Source organism: Triturus cristatus, chromosome 5_1, assembly GCF_964204655.1.
Source record: "Triturus cristatus chromosome 5_1, aTriCri1.1, whole genome shotgun sequence".
NCBI classification, from domain to species: Eukaryota; Metazoa; Chordata; class Amphibia; order Caudata; family Salamandridae; genus Triturus; species Triturus cristatus.
The window spans coordinates 270,999,296-271,022,668 of record NC_140587.1 but is presented as its reverse complement, the minus strand read 5'-3'; the positions used below and the strand labels follow the sequence as shown (position 1 = coordinate 271,022,668).

Below are 23,373 nucleotides of genomic sequence, written 5' to 3'. Positions count from 1 at the left end.
CATCACAGTTTACCAGATCAAATGCCTTCTCGGCATCGATCATAATCGCTAGGGCTTTTATGTGATTTTCTGAAAAATAATCTATAGCCTGAATCAGAAATAGAGTATTTGAAGACATTAATCGCCCTGCCACAAACCCAGTCTGATCTTGATGTATTAGTTGTTGTGCTGCTGGAGTAATACGACTAGCCCAAAGCTTCATTAGCAATGTATAGTCTGTATTGAGCACACTGATCCGCCTGTGTGAATGCAGAGATTTTGGATGCTTATCCTTTTTAAGAAATGAAAATATAATTGCTTCTTGAAGTTGGGAGGATGTGGCCACTTCTTTTAATGAAATTAAATAAATCAACTAAAAATGGAAGAAGATTGCTTAAAAAATGTTTTGAAAGATTATGTGGGTAGCCCATCATTTTTGCAAACTTTTGCTTTGGGCATTACATTTAGGGCTTGTTGAATCTCTAAAGAAGTTATAGGCTTCAACATTGCCTGGATGTTCGATTCGGACAGGAGGGGGAGAGTCAGTGAATCATAATACTGATTAATAAGACTCCTGGATACAGTATATTGAGTCTGTTAAATATCAGAATAATGTTGAAGAAAACGTTTTTTAATTTCTTCCTGGTTGGTAACCCTCTTCCCTGTGATGGGATGTTCTAAAGAAATTACCAATTCTTTCTATTTCTTTAGTCTAGATGACCAGGCAAGAAACTTGCCGATGTCTTGATTCTCCTCATATATTTTGTTGTTGTTGTTGATAATTATTCGATTTCTTCTAAAGTAAATAAATCTCAGAGCAAATGCTGTTCTGCCTTTGATAATGTTTACACAGCTTATTGACAGGAGGCAGCTTCACAGTGCTTCTACAACTCGAGCACCAGCATGCTAGCCAATAGTTTCTCAAGCAATCTATCCACTTGTTCTTCATCATGCCATAGTCAGTATGCACATTTTATTGTATGTACATAATTGCGTAAGCATGTATGCAGTGTTCCTTAAATGTAGTCTTCTATATTGGGCCAAACATTGAAGAAGCAAGCACATGAATGAAAGTCTCTGTACATGATCATATGTGCATATATACATTGATACATATATGGCATGCATACCACACATAGTATAGATACCTGAATGAATAAATAAAGCACTTAGTAAATAGGTACCTCTGCTTTGAACATTTTCTAATGTGACCTTATAAATGATTCATGTAGAAGTAGCACTTTGATATGAGGTGAGAAACTTGGACGCTTGGAGAGTCATATGTCACCCTGGGCGTAGGACTACGCTACGCTCGCGTAGTTTGCATAATTTGCGCAACTACGCACTATGCGAATTGCACGTAGCACAGTGCAAAGACGCGTAGCGGGCATTTTTTGCTTGCTCGCGGTCCTCAACGTCAAGTTTGGCGACTGCGAGCGAGCAAAATAACATCCCGGTGAGACTTTTTCCTTGTTCGCAATCAGCAACATCAAGTTTCTGATCACGAGTGTAGAAAATAAACCTCCTGGAGAGATTCTCAACGTGGGGAGGTCAGGTTTCTCATTGCGAGTGGTCGCGTATGCTTGTGAGCGCTTGCAATGAGAAACTACCAGTCCGCGTTGAGAAAGCTGTTGCTCGAGTACAAATCTACTCGAGCGGCAGAAAACGACCGATTGCACTGTGCAAGATGCGGTTTGCAATGATTGCACAGTGCCGGATGCATGTCCGTATTGTGCAATCAGTGCGAACAGCATTTTGCACAGTGCACTACGCAGCTTAAGTAGTGCGAAGTGCACTTCGCGTAGCTACACGTAGCGCTACTACGCAAACTACGCCCAGGGTTAGTCATATGGTAGGTAGCAACACCCGTGTGGAGGGATGGAGGGTGCATTCCACTGACATGTGAGAGGTGATTAAGCCCTTTTCACTTCCGCTAGCAAAAACTGCAGCGGTGGACCCGTGACAAACCGGAGGAAGCAAATATGAAACCACTTATCCGATGTGCACATTACAAATCGGAGAGATGCTGAAAACACTATGCTACGTACCTCACATTACCGCTGCAAAAACCCCAAAATATAGAGACATTTTCTGCCAAGCCTCAGTATGCTAAAAGCAAACATTTCTTGAAAGTGTGAGAATCTCACGTGCCAAATAGCTTTCAAATAAAGTGCTTTTTTCTTGTCTACCAGATATTTTTGTTCAGTTCTGTAAAATGTAAACTGTGATACCTTGGGAATCAAAATGTGCACATGCGTTCCATATCAATATTTTCAAATTGAGCCACAGGGGCGTGCTATGATGAAGAAACCCTGAAAGCACTTCCAAGGACGGCTCTGTGCAAAGCTGAGACCAGGCCCCAAAGGCCATCAGTACGAGTGGCCCATTAAAATCTGTTGTTGTCCTGCCCTGGCACTAATGTTACCAGGATTGTAATTCGGGGAACAGGGAAATAACAGGGAGTACAAGTATTGAGGAATAACAATCAGGTTTCCCATCGGAATTTATCGTCCACTCGCACTTTATGCCATAGTATGAAATGGGAGCAGTTCGATTTTGGATCAACATTTGCGCTGACTGGGCATTGCAGGAACACTTGAAAGGCACCACCAGCAAGAGAATACTTCAGAAAATATGAGCCACCTAGATCTGGGGCCAGCAACTTGGTCATCCCTATGATACACAGGACCAATTGGGGAGTTAAAAGCTTTGTCTGGGGTACAGCTAAACTCTGGAACAAACTACCCACATCTATTCGAGCCATGCCTCACCTATTGGCTTTCAGAAACGCACTTAAGACGTGGCTTTTCTGTCTGAAACAGAATTTTGGTTCCAGCCATCACCCTGCAGTAAATTGAGCTAGCGCCTTGACGCACCCGGGTACTTGCGCACGTACGAAATTTTCTAACCCCAAAAAAATCAAAATACAGGGCCCGATTCACAAAAGTAATCTGAGACAAAATCCTAACTTTATGACTTTCGGTATTCACAAAAGGCATTTAGTAGTAGTAAAGTTAGGATTCTTAATTTTACTACTCCTAAATGCTTTTTGTGAATACCGAAAGTCGTAAAGTTAGGATTTTGTCTCAGATTACTTTTGTGATTTACTTTATGACTTTCGGTATTCAAAAAAGGCATTTAGGAGTAGTAAAGTTAGGATTCCTAATTTTACTGCTCCTAAATGCCCTTTGTGAATACCGAAAGTCGTAAAGTTAGGATTTTGTCTCAGTTTAGGAGTAGTAAATTAGGATTCCTAACTTTACTACTCCTAAATGTCTTTTGTGAATACCAAAAGTCGTAAAGTTAGGATTTTGTCTCAGTTTTGGAGTAGTAAAGCTAGGATTCCTAACTTCACTACTCCTAAATGTCTTTTGTGAATACCGAAAGTCGTAAAGTTAGGATTTTGTCTCAGATTACTTTTGTGATTCGGGCCCACAGTTTTTCACAAAAAGTCGGGCGTGCAATGCTTCAGTTTCCCAGCCTGGTGACTTTTTTTTCTTGTACGAAGGTACTCTTGGAGAAGCCCTCACTAACACAGAATGTGAATATCATTGCTCATGTAGAAGTTCAACGTTCTCACTGTTTGTACACAAAAAAGGGATAAAGCTCTACTTACATGTGCTAGTCGATCAAATCTGGCAAAGAGTTCGTTCAGCATCCTGACCAGCTCCTGCGCAGACAAGGTGGTAGACAGATTGGTGAACCCTTTAACATCTGCAAAAAGAATGCTGAATAAAAAATGGATATAGCATATTAATATTGTATTCCCCTCTAGTTCTTCGACAATCACACAATACACACTAAATAAACGTTCTTCCTAGAGATACATAAGCAAGTAGCGACACATGACAATGCTATGATTAAAGATGTGGAAACTGCACCATGACATTTATTCGGAAACTGAATTCAATGCTTGAGTGCAACACAGAATTACAATTTCTATAATCTGAAAACATAATCGTGCAGAGCAGAAACTATAGCCTAGTCCTAGCATGCCACAGGCTCACATTTTATTGGTACAGAATATGACCAGCCTGTCAAGCATTACTGAGGTAATGTTCTTAAAGGGACCATACTGAGCAAAGAAAATGTGACCAGGGAGATATTCAAATTATACAGTCGATTCAGGAATATCGCATTAGTCTTGTCATGTGAACTTACACCATTATACCACTTATCGCAATTTCTGCGCCAATTGTGCTGAAAATGTAAATGAAATGCATCATTAGCTGTAAAAATTTACACCAAAAATAGGGAACACTAGAGCACAAGCAACTGTTGTTCCTGGCGGCTTTGGATATTTTGCACTTTTTTAGCCCACAATGAGACCTTGCCACTCATGCTAAAATGCAGCAGAAAATGAAAAATTTGCATTTCACGTAATTATGCATAATTTATGTTTATTGTTTTGTACATCTGATGAATTTGTTTTTCGCACTGGAATTGCACGTAGCTCCATTATTCGCTATTTGTTTAGTATATGTATGTGTTACCTGCACTTTCACTTTTTATGCAGAATGGTATGGAATATAGTGTCTCGACGGTAATCAGATTAATTATTTCTTCCTGAATGGTATGTGATACTTATGGTGCCTAGATGGTAATCGGATTAATTGTTCCTTCCTGAATGATAAGGAATACAGTGCCTCAATGTCATTGTGCCTCTCAGTTGATTGCACTGTATGTGTTTTAAAGAAGTGAGATTTCTGTATTTAATTGTTTTCGAATCATAATTTATTGTAAGGCGGACAGCTGAAACAATAAATACATAGCCTATGTAAGTTTGCAGAAATTTCGCCTAACTGTGCATATTTCACACACCTCTAGAAGACAAGGAGGTCGCTATACCCCGGCCTGCATTGCTAACAAAAATCACCAATATTAGCAATTCCAGAATGTCCCTTTGTTTCAGGATGCAAAGTTTTTGTTTTGAGGCACACTGTGTCATCTTTAGAAGATGGCCCCTTTAATGTAATATTCAACAGTCGGTAAGGCATGAAACTGTAATTAATGCTGAACTGTACATATGGTGTATCAACTAAACGAAAACCCAGAAGGCCCTTCTGGCTGAGCATGATATTTGGTTTTAAGCAGGTATTCTCCAAATACTATAGCTGCCTTCATTCAAGCCATTGCTGAGGTTATGGCTAGGACAGGTCCCTTAGGTCAGTCGAAGTGATATGCAGGGAAACATACATCAGGCAGTAAATTGCTTTCCAGCCCTCCATTGCTCAAATCCTACAATGAGGGAAGGTCTGGTTTAAGGAACTGGCAAGATACAAAGACAACCTGACCATTCTGACTAAAAACACACACAGGACACCTCCTATCATATCCCCAGAGCCTCGGTGACTGCACCTTTCCTAAAATGTAAAGTGAGTGAGGCTTCTGTGTCTTTGTGCATCCTGCAGCTCCTGGCTTTAACAGCTCTTCCTTACATACCCAAACTCGTATTGATGTCCACACACTCCATAGCTCCTACCTCCCATAATTCCCTTTTCAAGGCATGTATGCCAGGGCAGGACTGGCGGTAGTGGGCATTAGGCGTTTTCCCAGGAGGCTGGAAGGATAGGGCCGGTTTTGTTACTGAGTGGAGGTTTTGCAGCGGTGCTGCAATATCAGCCCCAGTAAGAAAAGCAGCAGTGCTTCACAGTTGCACCCCCGCCCCTCCCAGGGGTGGGGGATTGGATGGCTCTGCAAAATTGCCGGGGCTGCTTTGGGTTCCCAGTATAACCCTTATGCATGCTATTGTTACCAAATTAATGAGCCTATGCGCAACAGGTATGTAAGTTTCTATGCTTGGAGAGGGCCTGAGCATCCCATTGGTTATTCACATTGACTTCCCCCCAGCTCCCTCTCATAATGATCTAAACCCTTCAGCAATCAGCAGATAGCAGTCCTGAAACCGTGACCATCAAAGTAAAACAGGCACAGTTTCCAACACTGACCAAGAATTTGCATCCCAAGAAGTCTATAAACTATTAAATGTTTGGTTTGCGTGTGTCCATTTTTCTCAATATGCTTATTTGTAACATTTCACTAACAGATGTGGACCACATGGGGTGACACTTTAGCACAAGTAGAACAAAACACTCAAGCCCATATACAGAAATACATTTCAGGATTTATTCCATCTTGTACTGTGTAATAGTCATGAAACAGCAGTGTGTATCTACAGTGTTAATCAGTGCTAATCATTCCCTAGTGTTTTTCAATAATGGTGAAAATGTATGCCATTTAGGGGTAATATTTTACCTTAATGATGTTGTGCTCTATAGGTAATATATGGTGAGCAACAGTTTAGTCCAAACTAAGGGCCTGATTATGACTTTGGGCGGAGCGGTGACCCGGTGGTGCAAAACTGCGAGATTCTGACTTTTAAATAGTCTGGGAATAGGTGTCATGGCAGTCCCAGGGCTGTGCCTCATTCAAAGGCGGCAGTGTCTTTATACAAGGCACCGCAATGGTAACGCCTCACAAGGTTCCTGCATAGCATGGACTTGAAAGTCCATGCCGTCAGGAACTGTTGTGCATGAACACAGGGGGGCATATGTTCTACCCCCCCTGTGTGCAGCCACAAGCTTAGGAGGCACCCCATTTTTTCCTCCTCCAGGGTTTACATGGCGTAAGAACCTCCATGTAAACCCTGGAGGAGAGGAAACTGGTAATATGCTTGGCAGGACAAAGCATACTGCGGCCTTCTGACTGCCACACCACCTCCAGGGAACGGTGGTTCCCTGGCATTGGCCTCAGGGCAGTCAGACTGCCCAACTCTTAATGGGGCGGTCGGACCACCGATGCGGCGGTGGCTGGACCTTCACCGCCACGCCCCTGTGAGTTTGGAGGACCTTAGAACGTCAGACTCTTAATTAGGGCCTAAGTGTAACGTTCTCCTAATGAATAACAGCAAAATACCAAAACTTTAAACACAAAACCTTCTTGTGTGAGGATATTGGAGCACTCTCAGATTCCAATTACAATGTATTCTGTAACGAAAAACAAATTGGTAAATATTCAATTTTTTCACATCCTGTGTATTTGCAAGCCACTTTCTTATCTGGATTTAAAGATGAGGGGTTTATGTATGAGTGTTTTAAAAGAGAAGGGGTTAAGTGTGAAGCACTTAGGAGTATAGGGATAACATTTTAGCGGTGATGATTAAGGGGCTAAGGATAAACGGTAAAGAGATTAGGAGTAAAGGGTTGAAGGATCAAAGGATGAGGGTTTATGGAAGAAGGGTTTAGGGTGTAGAGTTTAGTGATGAATATTAAAAGACATAATTATGAAGGCTTAACATTTAGGTGTGAAGGGTTTAAAGTTGAACAATGTATGGGTGAAGCATTTAGTGATGAAGGGGTAAAGGTTTAGGAGTGTAGGGTGATGGGTTTTGAGGTGAAGGGTTTAAAGCTGAACAATGAAGGGTGAATGATGAGCGATTTATTGGTGAAGGCTGAAGTGTTAAAGAGTGGAGGGTAACCAGATTAGGGATAGATAGTGAAGGATTAAAGGTGAAGCGAAGGGCTTCAGGGTAAAAGGCTATGGGTTGGAAAATGAAGGTTTAGGAGTGAAACATGAATGGCTTAAGGATGAATGGTGAAGGGTTTAAAGGTGAAGTGAAAAGTGTTAAGACATTTAGGTGTGCAGGTTAAACAATTTAGAGGTCGAGTCCGATGTCGGTCGGGAGGGCTCCGATTCGGATTCGGGTTTTACCCTTGTTTTTGACCGAATCGTTCCCAGTTCTGAATGACTAAATACGATACCTGGAAACCGTTAGGGCTGACCAAATCGATTCTGAAAGGCATTCGGACAGGTCGAGCCTTTCCGGATATGATTCGTACAGCTCCATGGACTTGGTTTCTGAACAAGCGAGCATGATGACCGATTTGGACAGCCTTTCTGATTTGGTTTGCCCGGAAAGAAACGGCTGCCGAAATTGGTCTTTGGGGGCCCTTAGCAGAACCCCCTTCACCCAGGACCTTCTGAATCGGGCCCATGGGTGTACCCATGGGTCCCCTCTTCCCAACCATGCACATTGTGGCAGGAACCATGGGGTGCCTGCCACAGGTTGCAAGGTTTTCCCCACCCACCACTTTCTTCAATGGGAGCCTGTACGCCATGGACTGCCATTTGGATACCTTTCACAGTCTGTCCTCTTGAAGCTCTGAAGCAAATGTTTTGAAACATTTGTGAAACTTCTTTTAATTCCCAAACAACCACAGGAATACACTTCCAAGGCCCCAGGGCCTCAAAGAAAGCCCTTAGGGATTTCAGGGTGTCAGGCAGAGAACAACAGCAAAGTACAAGTGTAGGTCTAGTTGCCACTAGTCAGCTGGGTTTCTTCACATGAATGTCCGCTTCAGCTTTTTTATGTTTCTTGAGCCTCCCAGGGGATCGACCTTATGATCCTTACAGATCTGTCCGTCTTTGGATTTCAAGTGGAAGGGGTCCAAATTCCTCAGGTCTTTGTCACAGGTCATCGATGCCAAGTGCAGCCTGTTCAGTCTGCCTGGTATACTTTTGCAACTCCAGAAGTATTCTAAGGAAGTCTGGGTTAGGATCCAGCTTTGAACGATCACCAGCCTATGGGTCGGGGCATCTTAAGACACTACTAGTTCTTCTCTTACCAATGGAGCAAATATTCCCAGGCCCTGACAAATCTGCTTTTGCAGTAGTTACTGTGTGTTTTACTGTAAATCAGGGCCAAAATGCAAAGTGTTATGGCAAATCCAAGATGGCGAAGGTCCTAGACCACACTAAACCTAGGCTCAGAGGCTGAAGTTGTGAGTGGGGAGTGTACTATGGTAATCCCGATGTCCTACCACATCTTACATTGAAATCTAGTTGGAAGCAGACATTGTACCCACAACAGGCCCAGAGGCAGAATTCTAGTAGGACAAAAGCAGAATCCGTCAGCAACCAGACAGGGGATAAATATGAATTGTTCGGGCATCCTGTTCTCTTCCTTGCAAGTGTGCTAACGTGTTACAAGTGGCTCAACAGGCCTACCAGGAAGGAGTGGACAATGTGGTGTCAACAGAATGCCCACAGCATACACAATGCATATTTATTGTGCTCAGAGGAATCATCTCTGTCCATTTCCGTCACCCTACTCTGGGCTCCGAGGAAGAATTTCACACCTTATAAATACCTCTTTCAGGGGTGAGCAGAGGCTGGGAATTGACAGAGGCTTATGCTAATTAGCTTTCTGACAGTTCAGACAGGTTAAGGGTAAACTTCTAAAAGTAATTTTTCCCTAATATTTACTTAAAAAATACAACTTAACCATTACATTGGATTGTTCATATCTATTAAAAATTAGTGGTTTAAATATTTTTTAATCGGTCCCCATTTCTGCGCTACAGTAGTAGTATATTAATCTATTCTTTGATTTTCTACTTAAGACAGCTAGGCCTCCACAGTGAAAATAGCTTTTAAGGCCTTCCCATTATAGACACATGTTAACATTAATTTTCTTACATGCCCCACTTTTGAATACCATGCACCTGACCTTGTGGGCTGCAAGGCCTACACATAGGGAGACTTAATAATATTTTAAAAGGATATTTTTACCTTGTCAAAAAGAGTTATAATAACAAGCTGTGCTGCAGGTTGAAACTGCAGCAGCTAAGCTACAATAGTAGGATTGAACCTATGTGTTTCTTGTCAAACTAGTTGATGACACAATAAGTACTGCGGTCCACAGGTAACACCTAACGTTCCATGCCAAAGGTGGAGTTTTACACCATATACTATGGCTGTCTAGGAATGTTAATTAATCCAATCAGGGATTCACCAGTTTATACTTGTTTAGGGGTCAGAGCATGTGCACTGGACCCTGGACGACGGAGCCCCACTGTGCAGAGTCTAAAACCAACAATGAAATTCTGCAAAATAATGGAAGCGACAAAGCAAAAAGCAGCTTTTTCTCAGTGTCTAATGGAGCGAGGACGAGTCATTCCTGCTTAGCTTCTGGTCTGCTGCAAAAATGTGCATAAAATTCCCCTTTGCAGAAGCATACTGAAATTACAGATGCTAATGCTTCTTTTACTACTACCTTCAAAGACAAATCTCTTCAATGTCATCATCCCCTTCAACTGCAATTACGCTTGTACCAGAGGCATTAGTAAAGAGGAATACTTTCCTTTTCCGCTTTATTAGATTGACCAGTGTCAGAAAAGAGAGTTTTTGAACTGAACATTATTCTGGCCCTCTCAAGATTCTTAACTGACAGTCCTTGACTATACAACGAACCTCCTTCTCCTTCTGCCCTTGTGCTCGACCATCCTGTGGCACCCTCAAGAGAATGCTCATGATGTGGTCCCCCATGGGCCACTATCAGTGTTGACAACAATTGTCCCTGTGGTTAGGATTGCCTACGGGATTTGGCATGGGTCTTTAAGGTGCATGAATATATCCTGGATCCCTGAGCATCTGAAACCAGGAGAACCCATAAAACAACTTTGTCAGGCAGGGGCCACTGTTGCTTGGAAAGGGGCATGCACAATGGACACTGCCCTTTATTTTACCTGGCGACATCATATTAAGCCCTTTCAATTGCTACACATCTTAAATTAGGGTAACTCTTTATGGAAAAAGTTCTGCAATACCACAAGGTCTCATTTTAGCAATTTATATAATTGAATTTAGAGGACAGTGTGCTCCTATAGAGAAGACAACAATACTACAAAGAGGCAAATAGCCACCAAAAAAGGGTCTCTCTTCTTAACTATATGAAGTAAGTGCCTCTTTGTTTGGTGAAGATGTCCTCATATTCCTCGGCATCATGAACGCATCACCAAAATCAGTAGGAAGCACGCTCGGGGGGTTGGGGGGGGGGGCGGTGCTTGTAAAGCTGTCCATCATTCTGGCAAAAGGCAGGAAGACCTTTCCATGCTACCAAGGTGGGAAGGGCCAAACGGCGAAGCTTCCAAGTGATTTGTAAATTTGAATACTTTTAGCAATTTAAAAATCTCCATGGACCCTGCTCTCACCGGGTAAGGACAAGAATGGACCCATTCATCATAGTCACTCTTTATTGCGCTCCATTAGATCAACAATGCATTCACCTCCACAAAGAATTTCAGATCATTTTTCAATATGGAATTGCAGAGAGAACACACTAGCTTTGCCTTCACCAAGCCCAGGAGTTAGGATCATCTGTCCTTTACAGAATTGGACCTTCAACTTGGGCACCTGCTATGTTCATATTTAGAAGTGCTTCCTGCTGAAGTTTAGTTTCTGTGAAATGAGCATCAGGGTCCAAACGGACCCGGGAACTCCCTCCCTCGGGTCCCGCCTAAACCTAATGGGGGAGTGGAGCTACGCAGCCACCCTGCTAGGGCCAATTTTGCACTCAGGGATTCCATTCCCCAGGGCCCAGGTCATACTAAATGGAAGAGGGGAGCCACCCGTCCAGGGCCAGTTTTGACCAAGGCCTAATGGGAGAGGGGGGCCCATTGCCCTCCTCCCCAGGCCAAATTCAGCCTTGGGGACCCCATCTCCAGGGGCCCGGCCACGTCTACCAGGGCTCCCAGTGAAGCAAGTTGGGGACCACGGGGGAAGCCTGAATTCCCCAGCGGTCCCTGCTGACTCCCTGCCACCCCTGCATGTGGGAGCAATCCATTAATCTGTTTTCCTGCCCACTGGACATTGGGCAGGGTAACAGACGAAAACTCTGCTCCCAGCAAGTGGGAGCCGTTTGACAGCTCCCACTTGCTGGGAGCGGATTTAGTGTTTGCTTTCACCTCCCGCCAAGCAAACTGCTGTCCTCCAAGGGTGGGTACCTCGGGAGATAAAAGGAGCCGGCCCTGGGGGGTGACAGTCCTCAAGGCCATTAATAGCTCCAGAAGGAGGCCACGCAGCCCCCTTCTTTAATATGCACAGGCCGGCTACCGGGAGGTGGTGGTCACCTGGGGCCGAATATGGCCCGGTAGAGGAGCTGCATGGCCCCCTCCCAGTTTTAAATATGTTTTTTGCCCCAGGGAGGTGGTGGTCCCCAGGGCTGGGGGATCCTTGTTCCCCCCTGGGATCTTTAACCCTATGAGGGTGATGGTCCATAGGGCACATTAAAGCTCCAAGAGGGGGATCCGCGCAGCCCTCCTCCACTATTTTTATAAAGCCCAGGGGAAGTGGTGGTACCCGGGGCTCAATGAGCCTAATGGAGGGTGTCCGTTTTGAACATGTTTTAGTTTAAAGATGTGGTTTGAAGTCCTCACATTTATTGTTAGAAATAAGAACTAATAGATTGCTTCAAGTACCATAATGCACTGACATAGATTAAAAAATATGGTTTGCATGGTCGTTGTTAGTAATGGTTTGCAGAGCTAACCACAACTGGCGAATTTCAGTGGTCTTTCAGGTTTAATTCTTAGTAAATATATGAGTTTTTTTAATATACCTTAAGGAGATATAACTAAAGATAAAAGTTTCACCTTATCCTATTTCTCTCTCTGTCTCCCTCTCTCTCTACAAACACACACACACGCACACACACAGACATATATATATATATAGACACACACACACACACATATGTACACAAATGTATATCTATACATTACCTACTGGCGGTCGCCAGTAGGTAGTTATAGTTAGGACCCTGTTTCCATAGGAAAACCGCAACATTCTATTTGGAATAACTTTGGCGCCAGTCGACGAATCCTCGCGAAATTTTCAAAACTAATGGGGCGCTACGCTCCGCTCCTACCCTGAAAGTCTCGGGGGGATTCGTCAAGCGGGGGCTGAGATAAAAGGGGGGTCCCAAAACGCGTTTTTCCCATGCATTTTTCCATAGGACCTTTAGACACAGCTACAGCCCGAACGGCTGAACAGAGTTCCTTGAAATTTGGCAGAGAGGTAGTCTACAGGTCAAGGAAGTGGCTTTTGTAGGTTTGGTGTAAATCTGTTCAGTAGATTCTGAGAAAATAGCCTTTAAATCAATATATATATCTGAGCCAGCTTACGGTGCGCTTACGGTGCGCTTACCGTACGCGCACGCCGCCGTGCGCGAGCGCGATTCTGATTGGCTGTTAGATCTTAGTAAACATTCGAATCGGTCGAAACCAGGAAGCGGCGGCCGCCATTTTCTCTCTCGCAGTCTGAGAGGGGGTTAAAAAACAAAGGCCAAAAACATGTAAAGGGGCTGTTTAGACAGCTCCTAAACACCTAGTCATGCTGAGGGAGTCCTCAAAGATCCCCCAAGGCCAAAAACGGAATTTTAATTTTTTCGATAATTTCGCCAATTACGCTTACCGTACGCGTACGGTAAAAATTAATAAAAAAAAAAAAAAAATCCATACTCTCCCCACCCCATGTGCAAATGGTGCCCGAAGAGCACCATTTGGGCATGGTATATCACAAATTCATAAAAATTAAAATATTACCTTTCACAACGAAGCGCATCATATGTCCTCCATGTGCGCACGGTGCGCGAAGCGCATCGTGCGTACATGGCCCATCTAGCGTAACGTGGGCACGCCGTGCGCGTAGCGCACCGCGTGCCCACCGTGCGTGCACGGCACTAACTGGGTAAAGTGGGCGCACGGTGCGCGAAGCGCACCGCGTGCTCACTGTGCGCGCACGGTGCACGAATCGCACCGTGCGCGCACGGAACGAACTGCGTTAAGTGGGCACGCACGCCACGAATGGCGTAAAGTAACTTAGCATTTAAAAAACCGTACAAATTCACTGAAAAAACCATAGGTTTCACACACGTTATAGTTAGGAATTAGCATTTAAAAAACCTTGCAAATTCAGTGAAAAAACCATAGGTTTCACACATGTTATAGTTAGCTGGAAATTTTACTGATAAAAAACCAATGAAATTCCCCCGTTATAGTTAGTGCAGGCAACTATAACTCACGCGACCGCAATCTTCTGCTGATGCTAATACTGTATTTAGACAATTATTTGCCCATGTCTTCTTCCATTAAATTTTAGCTATACATATATTACAAATATTTTTTTTTCATAAAGACACATATGTCATCAGCAGAGGATTGCGGTCGCGTGAGTTATAGTTGCCTGCACTAACTATATCGGGGGAATTTCATTGGTTTTTTATCAGTAAAATTTCCAGCTAACTATAACATGTGTGAAACCTATGGTTTTTTCACTGAATATATGTATATATATATATACACATATATATGTATGATAAGAAGTTCCCCTCGCTTCTCCTCCAAATGTTGAAGGTACGTCGTCGATAAGAATCACAGCACCACAAAGCACAATCCAGTGATATTTATTTATAAATGGAACAGGGCATACGCAAGAGACGGTCTACGCGTTTCGGCACTCGGCCTTCGACTGGACCATAGAGTCTCGAGGCCCAGAGTGTCAATTTAAGGTGTTGATACAAATTAACAAGTAGAAAGTGAAAACATACTGGGCATGGTCGACAAAACGTTTTTTTAAAGTAAACAATGATTTTGCTTTTAATTGCTACAATTCATCCACAATTTCAAATGGTTGGTGGGATAAATGAGTATTAGTATTTTGCTAACGGTTTTTGAGGTAACTAATAATCAAGGTGAAGTACCGATTTAAAGGGGGGGGGAACATAATTGCGAAAAGGAGTGATTCCAATTGATATTGACTACAACTCTGTCAATAGGTAATGTATATATATACACAATCTTTGCAACAAATTTCTAATAGTATCTACATGTAATATCATTTTTTTAGATGTTGATTCTTATAAAGAGAAATATATGTATGTTTTAAATCATGTGTTAGTAAAGTACTGGGTGGTCAAAGTTGGCACAATAAGATGTTAATGGTAGAAATCACATCAAATAATACGTTCCCACCGTCCTGAAGAAACCACTTGCAAAAAGTTTTTGATCAGTCTAATCTGTTACAGAGGGAATGAAGGGAATACAGCAGTGTACATGCACCTTGGTGTGTGTGTGTGTGTGTATATATTCTTTTTATACACACAAATGTATATACTTATGTGCATATATATGTGTTGAGCGATCTTTGACTTTCGTAGATAATTCTTTCTTCGTTTATAAAAAGCATCAAATCAAAAAGTGAATTCCACACATTCTCGTCTCTAAAACCTGCAGATTCCTGAGTTGCATGCCTTTTATCCTTTAGAAGCCCAAGCTTCTTTGAAGCTCAAACACTAACTCTATATAGGAAATGAATATCGCTTGACCCAAACTCAAGCTAACAAAATAAAAGTCATACATCACAGTTCTTTAGCCAGCTGACCTGTAGATACGTCATAGGTCACCAGAGGGCAGACTATTAACCTCTGCCATTTTGCCTGCTCTTCAATGCCGAGGAGTACAATATAATGCGCTGGGGAAACAGGGCCTTACTTGATGTTTAACGATTTGGACTTTTGAGATGCTTTGATTTTAAAGCTATAATGAGGGCTACTAAATGTTTCTTCTACATTGAGGAGGGGCGCGCTTTCCATGAAGTGACGCTGAGCTAATCATTGTCCAGAAGCTTTATTCCGATTCATTTCACAATGGTGCTGCGTGAATAGGAGGGAATAGAGGACACGTGTGAAATTTTACATTTAATGAGACAAATGTCACGGGGGGCAGCCGAATGCTATAACAGGTACCCAGTGTAGAACCAGAGCTAGAGAAAGTGAGTTGTCACAAGAGAGCATTCGTTACTGCTGTAACCCCTGCATTACACGTCTTTGTCGTGCATAGGTGTGCAGATTATCAATAGTCCTCATTTTTACAGAGTTCAAGGGTGAATACAATTCTCTTCCATTACAAGGAAAATGGGAAAATAAAGATATTGGCTCCAGACATTAGTAGGATACTTGAATTTGAAATCCGGTTGTTTATTGGTATTCCTTCACAGCAGTGAAAAACAAAAATGTGGTTTCACGCTTAAAGGTGACCACATATCTGGTCTTCTCTGGCACTGCCTGGGTCACCGTGGGATTTGGCAGCCTGCTGTCTTCTTCCCAAACCTTTGCCTCACTCACTCAGGTCTCCCCTGGCTCAATGGAGGTGGGGAAGCGCTGGAAGTTCCTCTGTCACCAACCCCCATCTCCCGTGACAACTGTGGGTCTGAGCGGGCCCGTCAGTGAGAGTGTGTATCACTCTGAGCTGCCAACTACTATATGAGAACTGACTCTCTGCTCCTACACTAAGAATGTAGGGCCTAGCAGGGCGTTGTGGGCGCTGGCAGATCAAAAGGGTAGTCCTAAAGTGTGTGCTGTCATGGGTAAAAATCCCCAAATATGCCTCCTCCCTCCGCAGGCACATATACCCATGTGCACAGGCAACTACCAATTAAATCTAATGCTATGTTTGTCTGCCGCTCATACATAAAGGAATCCTTGACCACGGAATTCTCTCAAGAAACAAATACTTTAAAGCAAGTCACCTTGCAATTAAGCTGGGATTAAATGTTTTTCTAGAATGCAAGTTTACGCTGCCACTTGTTTCCTGCCACCACACCCAAATGTGGGATGACCCTGGCAGGATACTATGTTGTGGTTTTGGTATATAAACTGTGGAGGGAGGTAACAAATTGGCTGCTTTTTTTTAGGAAGACAGGATGCCAGATTTGGTTTGAGTGCATGGCTGCGCGCGAGGTATTTTTAGGGCATCAGTGCGGTGTGGGGGGGGGGTAAAAAGGCCAGTCTAGTTGGCGGATGCACCTCAGGATATCTCCAACCACTGGCCCGCACAGCGGTCTCCATGTAGGTTGGAGACCACGGCTGCCAAGGGTGCCTGGAGACACCCGCACCTTTCTCCGTAGCATCCCTGACCTCACTGCTGCCAATCTCGGCCCTTGCCCGCACCGAAAATGTAGGCCTCAAAGGCACGGGCTCCTGGACGGTCGGCTGCAGGCCATGGAGTTCTCCCAGCTGCCTGGCACATGAGGCCTTAGCTCCCCCCTCGGTGGCCAATTATAGATTCCAGCCCCCGCCCTACATTCGGGGCTTGCCAGCCTCCTGGCAGAAGATCCCGTCCGACTTCTTACACAGCGAGCCCCTGAGCACCAGTGGAGGCAGCCTGCAGGGAACTGTCGGCCCATTGCTGAGGGAGCCTGCCCCAGGGGGTATCCATCGGAGCTCACCTAGCAGCACTACCGTCCCCCTGCTCACTGTGACCCGCACCAGTATCAGTTTTAAGGCACGCAGGACAGCAACAAATGCGGCACTGATTGGCGGTGACCCAGAGGCCTGGTTCTCGCCCCCGCTGCAATACTGTGCCAGCTGCACGTTGCTTGAGGCTCCACTACCCCGTGGTGAGCCCCGGCTGAATTCCAGCCTTCTCCCACGATCCTGGACTCTGCTGGCCTTCAATGGCACTGGAGGTGTGTAGGGCTGTGGACTGCCATATGAGGGGGGGCCAGAGTATGTTGCTGCCTGGAATCAGGGGGGCAGGCCCATAGTGACATCTGGAGGAGCCTAGTCAAGTGCCTGATAGCATCCATGCCCTCTCACTCATGAACCCGCCCACCTTGGCATCCAGATTACGGTGTGCTGGGGGGAAAGCATCACATGGTGCAGTCAGGCGACAGCCCTGCACTCTGGGTCTTTTGTTACCAGAGAAGAAGTACCAGTTGCCCCAAGGGTCGGACACTCACCGCTCCTGTGCCAGGCCCAGGCCAGGCCTCAGGCCCCCAGTGTATTACTGAGACTTGACTCCCCCTGACAGTGCTGGTGTCTGACAGTCCAGCAGGACTCCTTTCCACAACGGCTCCCCGGGGAGGACCGAGAGGACCCAGGTATTGCCTGCCTGAGTTTTTTTTTCCTAGAGTTTTATATAGCAGAAACCTGAACGAAAGGTTTCAGGTATCAGAGCGCTTTACATGAGCACCAGTTGCGTTACACAAGGACACATTAATTTTTGTTAGGCATAGGAAGATTAAGTGATTTGCCCAGAACCAAAGGATGTTGAGCGTTCCTACTGATACTCGAATTCGGTTCCCCGGTGTCGAGGTCGACCGCTCTAACCATAACGCCACATCCGCTCCCTGGGGAGACCGGCCCTAGGGGAGATTACACATCTGCACGAACTCCTGTGAGCATTCTGGCACCTTTATTTTCGGCCCCCTGCTTAGGTGCCTGAACCGAGGAGGCAAGAGGTGAGTAATTCACAGTTTCTTATAGCGTTTTCCATGTGGCGTGTGATCCACCATCGCCAATGTTTCGGACAGCCTCATAGCTGCACTCGCTTGAACTGGTTCACTCGCAGTGAGTTTTTCCTTTCCTCCCTCTTTCCACCTCCCAGTGCAGACAGCACCATTTGTTCACTGTCTTAAATGGCCCCAGCTGGATGTGCCTATGGGCCGTCGGTGGCAGTTCACAGTTGTGTAAAGCTCAGGAGCTTGAGCCGGAACATCTTTATTTGCCGTTATACTCCTGTCAGGTTTCAATTTCAGCCCTGGGGACCGTCATCCATTATATACAATGGCAGTTGCAACTTTCTGTTCAGGTTGCAGTTAGCCACTTACAGCATTTATCTTGGCATGTGCCTTAGCGATTATATATATATATATTTCTCCACCACTCTGCAACGTGCCTCCTGGCGCACTACTGGTTGGGGGATAAAGTCCCCTTGGATGCTGAGCATCCTTGGGGGCCAAGAACCCCTACTGTTACCGCTAGTAAGTTCCAGACAGCTCGGTTGAGAATAAAAAAAACAAAAGAACAAGATATGGTGAATTGCCTGTTCAGATACACCATTGCGAGGGCAAAAAGAAAGATATTTTTCATGAATAACTGTTTGTCGGAAACCCCAGCATGAGCGGTATAAAGTTTATGGAGAATCTAGTCAATCTAAACTGATGCTGTAAATTACGTACAAAGGTTAAGTAAGCTTGGACATCCTGATTCATTGGGGGAGAAATGTGGTATAAACAAACAGTAGATTGAAGTTTGTTCTCCTCCCATGTAGTAGCAGCTGCATCTTCCAAAAACATCTGCTTCAGTTTGATCTTAGGAAAAGTAATACACTCTAAAGGAAAGTCAAATAACTCTCGCAAGCTCAATCTTGCCAGTGTGGAACCGACATACCTCAACCAATGTATCTCTTTAGCAAAATCCATTTTGAGGCAATCCCTTAACACTGCTTGGTTTAGAGCCACTGTCTCCCTCCTCCAGATTGAATGCCAGAGTAGTAATGGAGCCAGACGAATTGCATCACTAATATACACAAGTCCCAGCTCACTGTGGCAAATATAATTTGAGCACTTTTGGGGCAATGAGAGCAATCTTTTAGCAACAGCATTCTCCACACATTATAGGGGATCTATGTTTACTTTTCCCCACACTGCTGCTCCATAAGTAGCAAGGGCCTTAGCTTTTGCAGTTTAAATAAGCAGAATTTCAATGTTAGGTTATTTCCCAGTTTCTTTGAAAAATTATTTAAGGCAGCAATGCTCTTCTAATTGTTGAACCTTTTTCCTTGAAGGTGGATTTTTCATCAAAAAGTATCCTAAGATACAGACCCATACAGTCACCCACACATCCACTGACAGACCCATAATGACACACCCACACAGCTAGTCACAAACCCACACATAGACCCATACAGCCACTAACACCCACTCACCGACTTATACAGCCACTCACACACCCACTTTGAAAGGTTAGAGGATACAGTTAGGGAATATATATATTTTTTAAACCTAGAAATTCACTTAAAAAAAACAAAGGTTACAGGGAAATCATAGTTAGGAAAAAGAAATGTAAAAAACTTTAGAAATTCCCAGAAAAAAAACACAAAGGTCAGAGGGATGTTATAGTTAGGCTCAGATTTCACTCTTACTAAACCAGTGAAATTCAGCAGTTATAGTTATCTGAGCTAACTATAACTTATGCCCGCAATGCACTGCTTATGACCTCCTACATCACTCATGACATATATACACACACAGGTGAACACACAGGTTACAGGGACATTATAGTTAGGCTGACATTTCACTTGTGCAAAATCTGAGAAATTCAGCTCTAGTTAGCTGAGCTAACTATAACTCGCACTCCCGCACTGCCACTGGCCATGTCATGAGTGATGTAATATGTGACATCATCAGCAGTGCATTGCGGGGGCATGAGTTATAGTTAGATCAGCTAACTATAACAGTTGAATTTCTCTGGTTTTGTACGAGTGAAATGTCAGCCTAACTATAACGATCCTGTAACCTGTGGGTTTTTTTGTGAACTTCTAAGTTTTTTTAAATGTTAATTCCTAACTATGCCATCCTTGAAACCTGTGGTTTTGTCAGTGAATTTCTAAGTTTTTTTAACTTCTAATTTCAACTATAATGTCCCTGTGACCTTTGTTTGTTTCTGTGAATATCTTAGTTTTTTAAATTAGTAGTCACATTTCCAGGATGGTGAAGAAAGGGGGCTGGGAGGTACTAGGAGGGCTTCTTGGCCCCTAAGATCCCTCAGAGTTAAAGAAGACTTCATCCCTTAACCAGCAGTGCACCAGAAGCACGTTTTCAAAGTGGTGGAGAAAGGGGGGAGTGGAAGCCAAAGACCTCTTAGCAATCCCGCTGTGTGGGACTTACTGGAGGTAACAAGAGGGGTAGTAGGCCCCAAGGACACATTTGCAAACTGGTAAAGAGGGCGTGACCTGCTATCAATCAAAGCTATCCTATTGTAAAGCACTTACCGAAGGTAATAGAATGGGTAGTTAGCCCCAAAGGCCGTCCTTGGGGGCCAACTACCCCTCCTGCTACCACAAGTAAGTTCCACACTGCAGGATTGCTAAGAAGTTGTCAGAGGCATGGCCCCTTTCTCCACTACTCTGCAAACGTGCCTCCTGGCACATTACTAGTTGGGGGATGAAGTACCCTTGGCTCCAGAAGGACCTGGGCGCCAAGAAGCCCTTCTGGTACCTCCTGTAAGTCCTACACAGCAGAATTCCTGAGAGCTGGTCGAAGGCCCCCCCTTTTCTCCACTACTCTGCAAACGTGATTACTACTTTAAAATCCATAGAAATTCACTGACAAAAGCAAAGGTTACAGGGATAGTTAGAAATTATCATTTAAAATACAACTGAAAAACCAAAAACAAAGCTTATCTATATATCATATATATATATATATATATATATACATATTATCTACTGGCGGTCGCCAGTAGATAGTTATAGTTACAACCTAGTTTCCATAGGAAATCTCAAAATTCTATTTTGAATAACTTTGGCGCCAGTTGACGAATCCTCGCGAAATTTTCAAAACTAATGGGGCGCTCTGCTCAGCTCCTACCATGAAAGTCTCGGGGTGATTCGTCAAGCGGGGGCCGAGAAAAAGGGGGGGTCCCAAAACGCGTTTTCCCCATGCATTTTTCCATAGGACCTTTAGTCGCAGCTACAGCCCGAACGGCTGAACAGAATTACGTGAAATTTGGCAGAGAGGTAGCCATAAGGTCAAGGAAGTGCCTTTTGCAGGTCTGGTGTAAATCTGTTCAGTATTTCCTGAGAAAATAGCATTTAAAAGCATATCAATATCTATACGCGCGCACCGTGCGCGCACCCTGCCGTGCGCGAGCGCAATTCTTATTGGTTGTTAGATGTCGGTAAACATTCGAATCGGTCGAAACCAGGAAGTGTCGGCCGCCATTTAGTCTCTCGCAGTCTGAGGGGGTGAAAAAAAAAGGTGGAGAACGTGAAAAGGGGGCAGAGTGGACAGTTCCTGACCCCCTAGCCGTGGTCAGGGGGTCACAGAAGGACCCCAAGGGAGAAAAAAGCAATTTTTTTTCTTTTTTAAAATCGCGAGGTGCGCGTACCCTGCGCGCACGGCACGCACTGCGAACCGTGGGTACACGTAGCCACCTAGAAGCCTTGCGTATCCTAACCACGGACACTTCCCCCCCTATAGTGTGTGGAATAGCAAAATTTTTAAAGTTGTTTTGGCTTATTCGTTGTAAGAGATTGTCAGTAGCTGTTTAATTCTTTTTTAGCTAATTTATTAACGGGCATTTCATGTCCTTTTACCTTTTTATGAATTTTATACTGGCTTCTTGTAGCATTTGTTTCTTTGTGTACACTGTAATGATTGTATTTTTTATTGTGCTTACAAGATATCTTGCATATCGAATAAAAGCTTATGACTGACTGACAATTTTTTTTCTTTTTTAAAATCGCGAGGTGCGCGCACCCTGCGCGCACGGCACGCACTGCGAACCGTGGGTGCTCGGTGCGCGAAGCGCACCGTGCGCCCCCAGCGCGCGCAGGGTGCGCGATGCGCACCGTGTGCGCAGGGTGCGCGCACCTCGCGATATAAAAAAAAAAAATATTTCACGGTGCGCGCACAGTGAAAAACCTGAAAAAGAAAATTATAAATACATAACTTAGCATTTAAAAAACCGTACAAATTCACTGAAAAAACCATAGGTTTCACACACGTAATAGTTACGAATTAGCATTTAAAAAACCTTGCAAATTCACTTAAAAAACCATAGGTTTCAGACATGTTATAGTTAGCTGGACATTTCACTCGCAATCCGCAATCCTCTGCTGATGACGTCAGATATTACATCACTGATGACATATGTGTCTTTATGAAAAATAAATATTTGTAATATATGTATAGCTAAAGATTAATGGAAGAAGACATGGGTAAATAAGTGTCTAAATACAGTGATGTAATATCTGACGTCATCAGCAGAGGATTGCGGTCGCGTGAGTTATAGTTGCCTGCAGTAAGTATAACGGGGGAATTTCATTGGTTTTTTACGAGTGAAATGTCCAGCTAACTATAACATGTGTGAAACCTATGGTTTTTTAAGTGAATATATATATATATATATCTCAAAAAAGTATACTCTCCAAGTTCCACTTCACTTTACTCCAGGCGGAAAAAAGAGAGACGGACCCCCACGGCTCAGGCAGGTAGATGTTTATTCAACACACTCCCCTCTGCGACGTGTTTCGAGCACGAAGTGCCCTTGATCACACAGGAAACGTAGCGCCCGCCATTATTTTGAACATAACATCGTGAATCACATGACCTTCACCACCAGACATAGAAGAAATACTCCGCTGAATAGAACATTCTTTTTTTGGGGGAAAGATGTCACATTACATTTGGCAAATTAATTTGATCATTATGGTTGTTTGTTTGTTATAATTTCTAAGCCGCATAAATGCTTCAAAATTTACCATAGCAGGTTAAATAAATATATAAATACATTAAAAAATATATGATTATATAAGTATTTGTAAAAACCATTTTCATCTGCATCATGGGACTCAATAATGTAAACATAATTAAAATGTCAATAAATATGTAAACAAGTGATGGTGCAAAACATAGCAATATGTGCAAATTCCGCAAAGCTGAGTCACAAGTGTCTCTACTATTATGTAGAGATAAGCTTACTCCTTTAAACAACCAAACAATTTATTTCTGCATAAATGCATAATGAATATAGCCACTTAGACATCATTA

At 43.7% G+C, this 23,373-nt stretch overlaps 1 protein-coding gene across 2 annotated transcripts in view; it reads right to left on the bottom strand.

Annotated features, from left to right (window-relative positions):
- Positions 1-23,373, bottom strand: part of ADCY8 (adenylate cyclase 8) — a 1,038,851-nt gene that overhangs the window by 546,461 nt on the left and 469,017 nt on the right. For both annotated transcript variants that reach the window (XM_085604917.1, XM_085604918.1), the window contains exon 4: positions 3,596-3,707. In XM_085604917.1, coding sequence (XP_085461043.1) covers positions 3,596-3,707 — 112 coding nt within the window. The remainder of the gene's footprint in view (positions 1-3,595; positions 3,708-23,373) is intronic.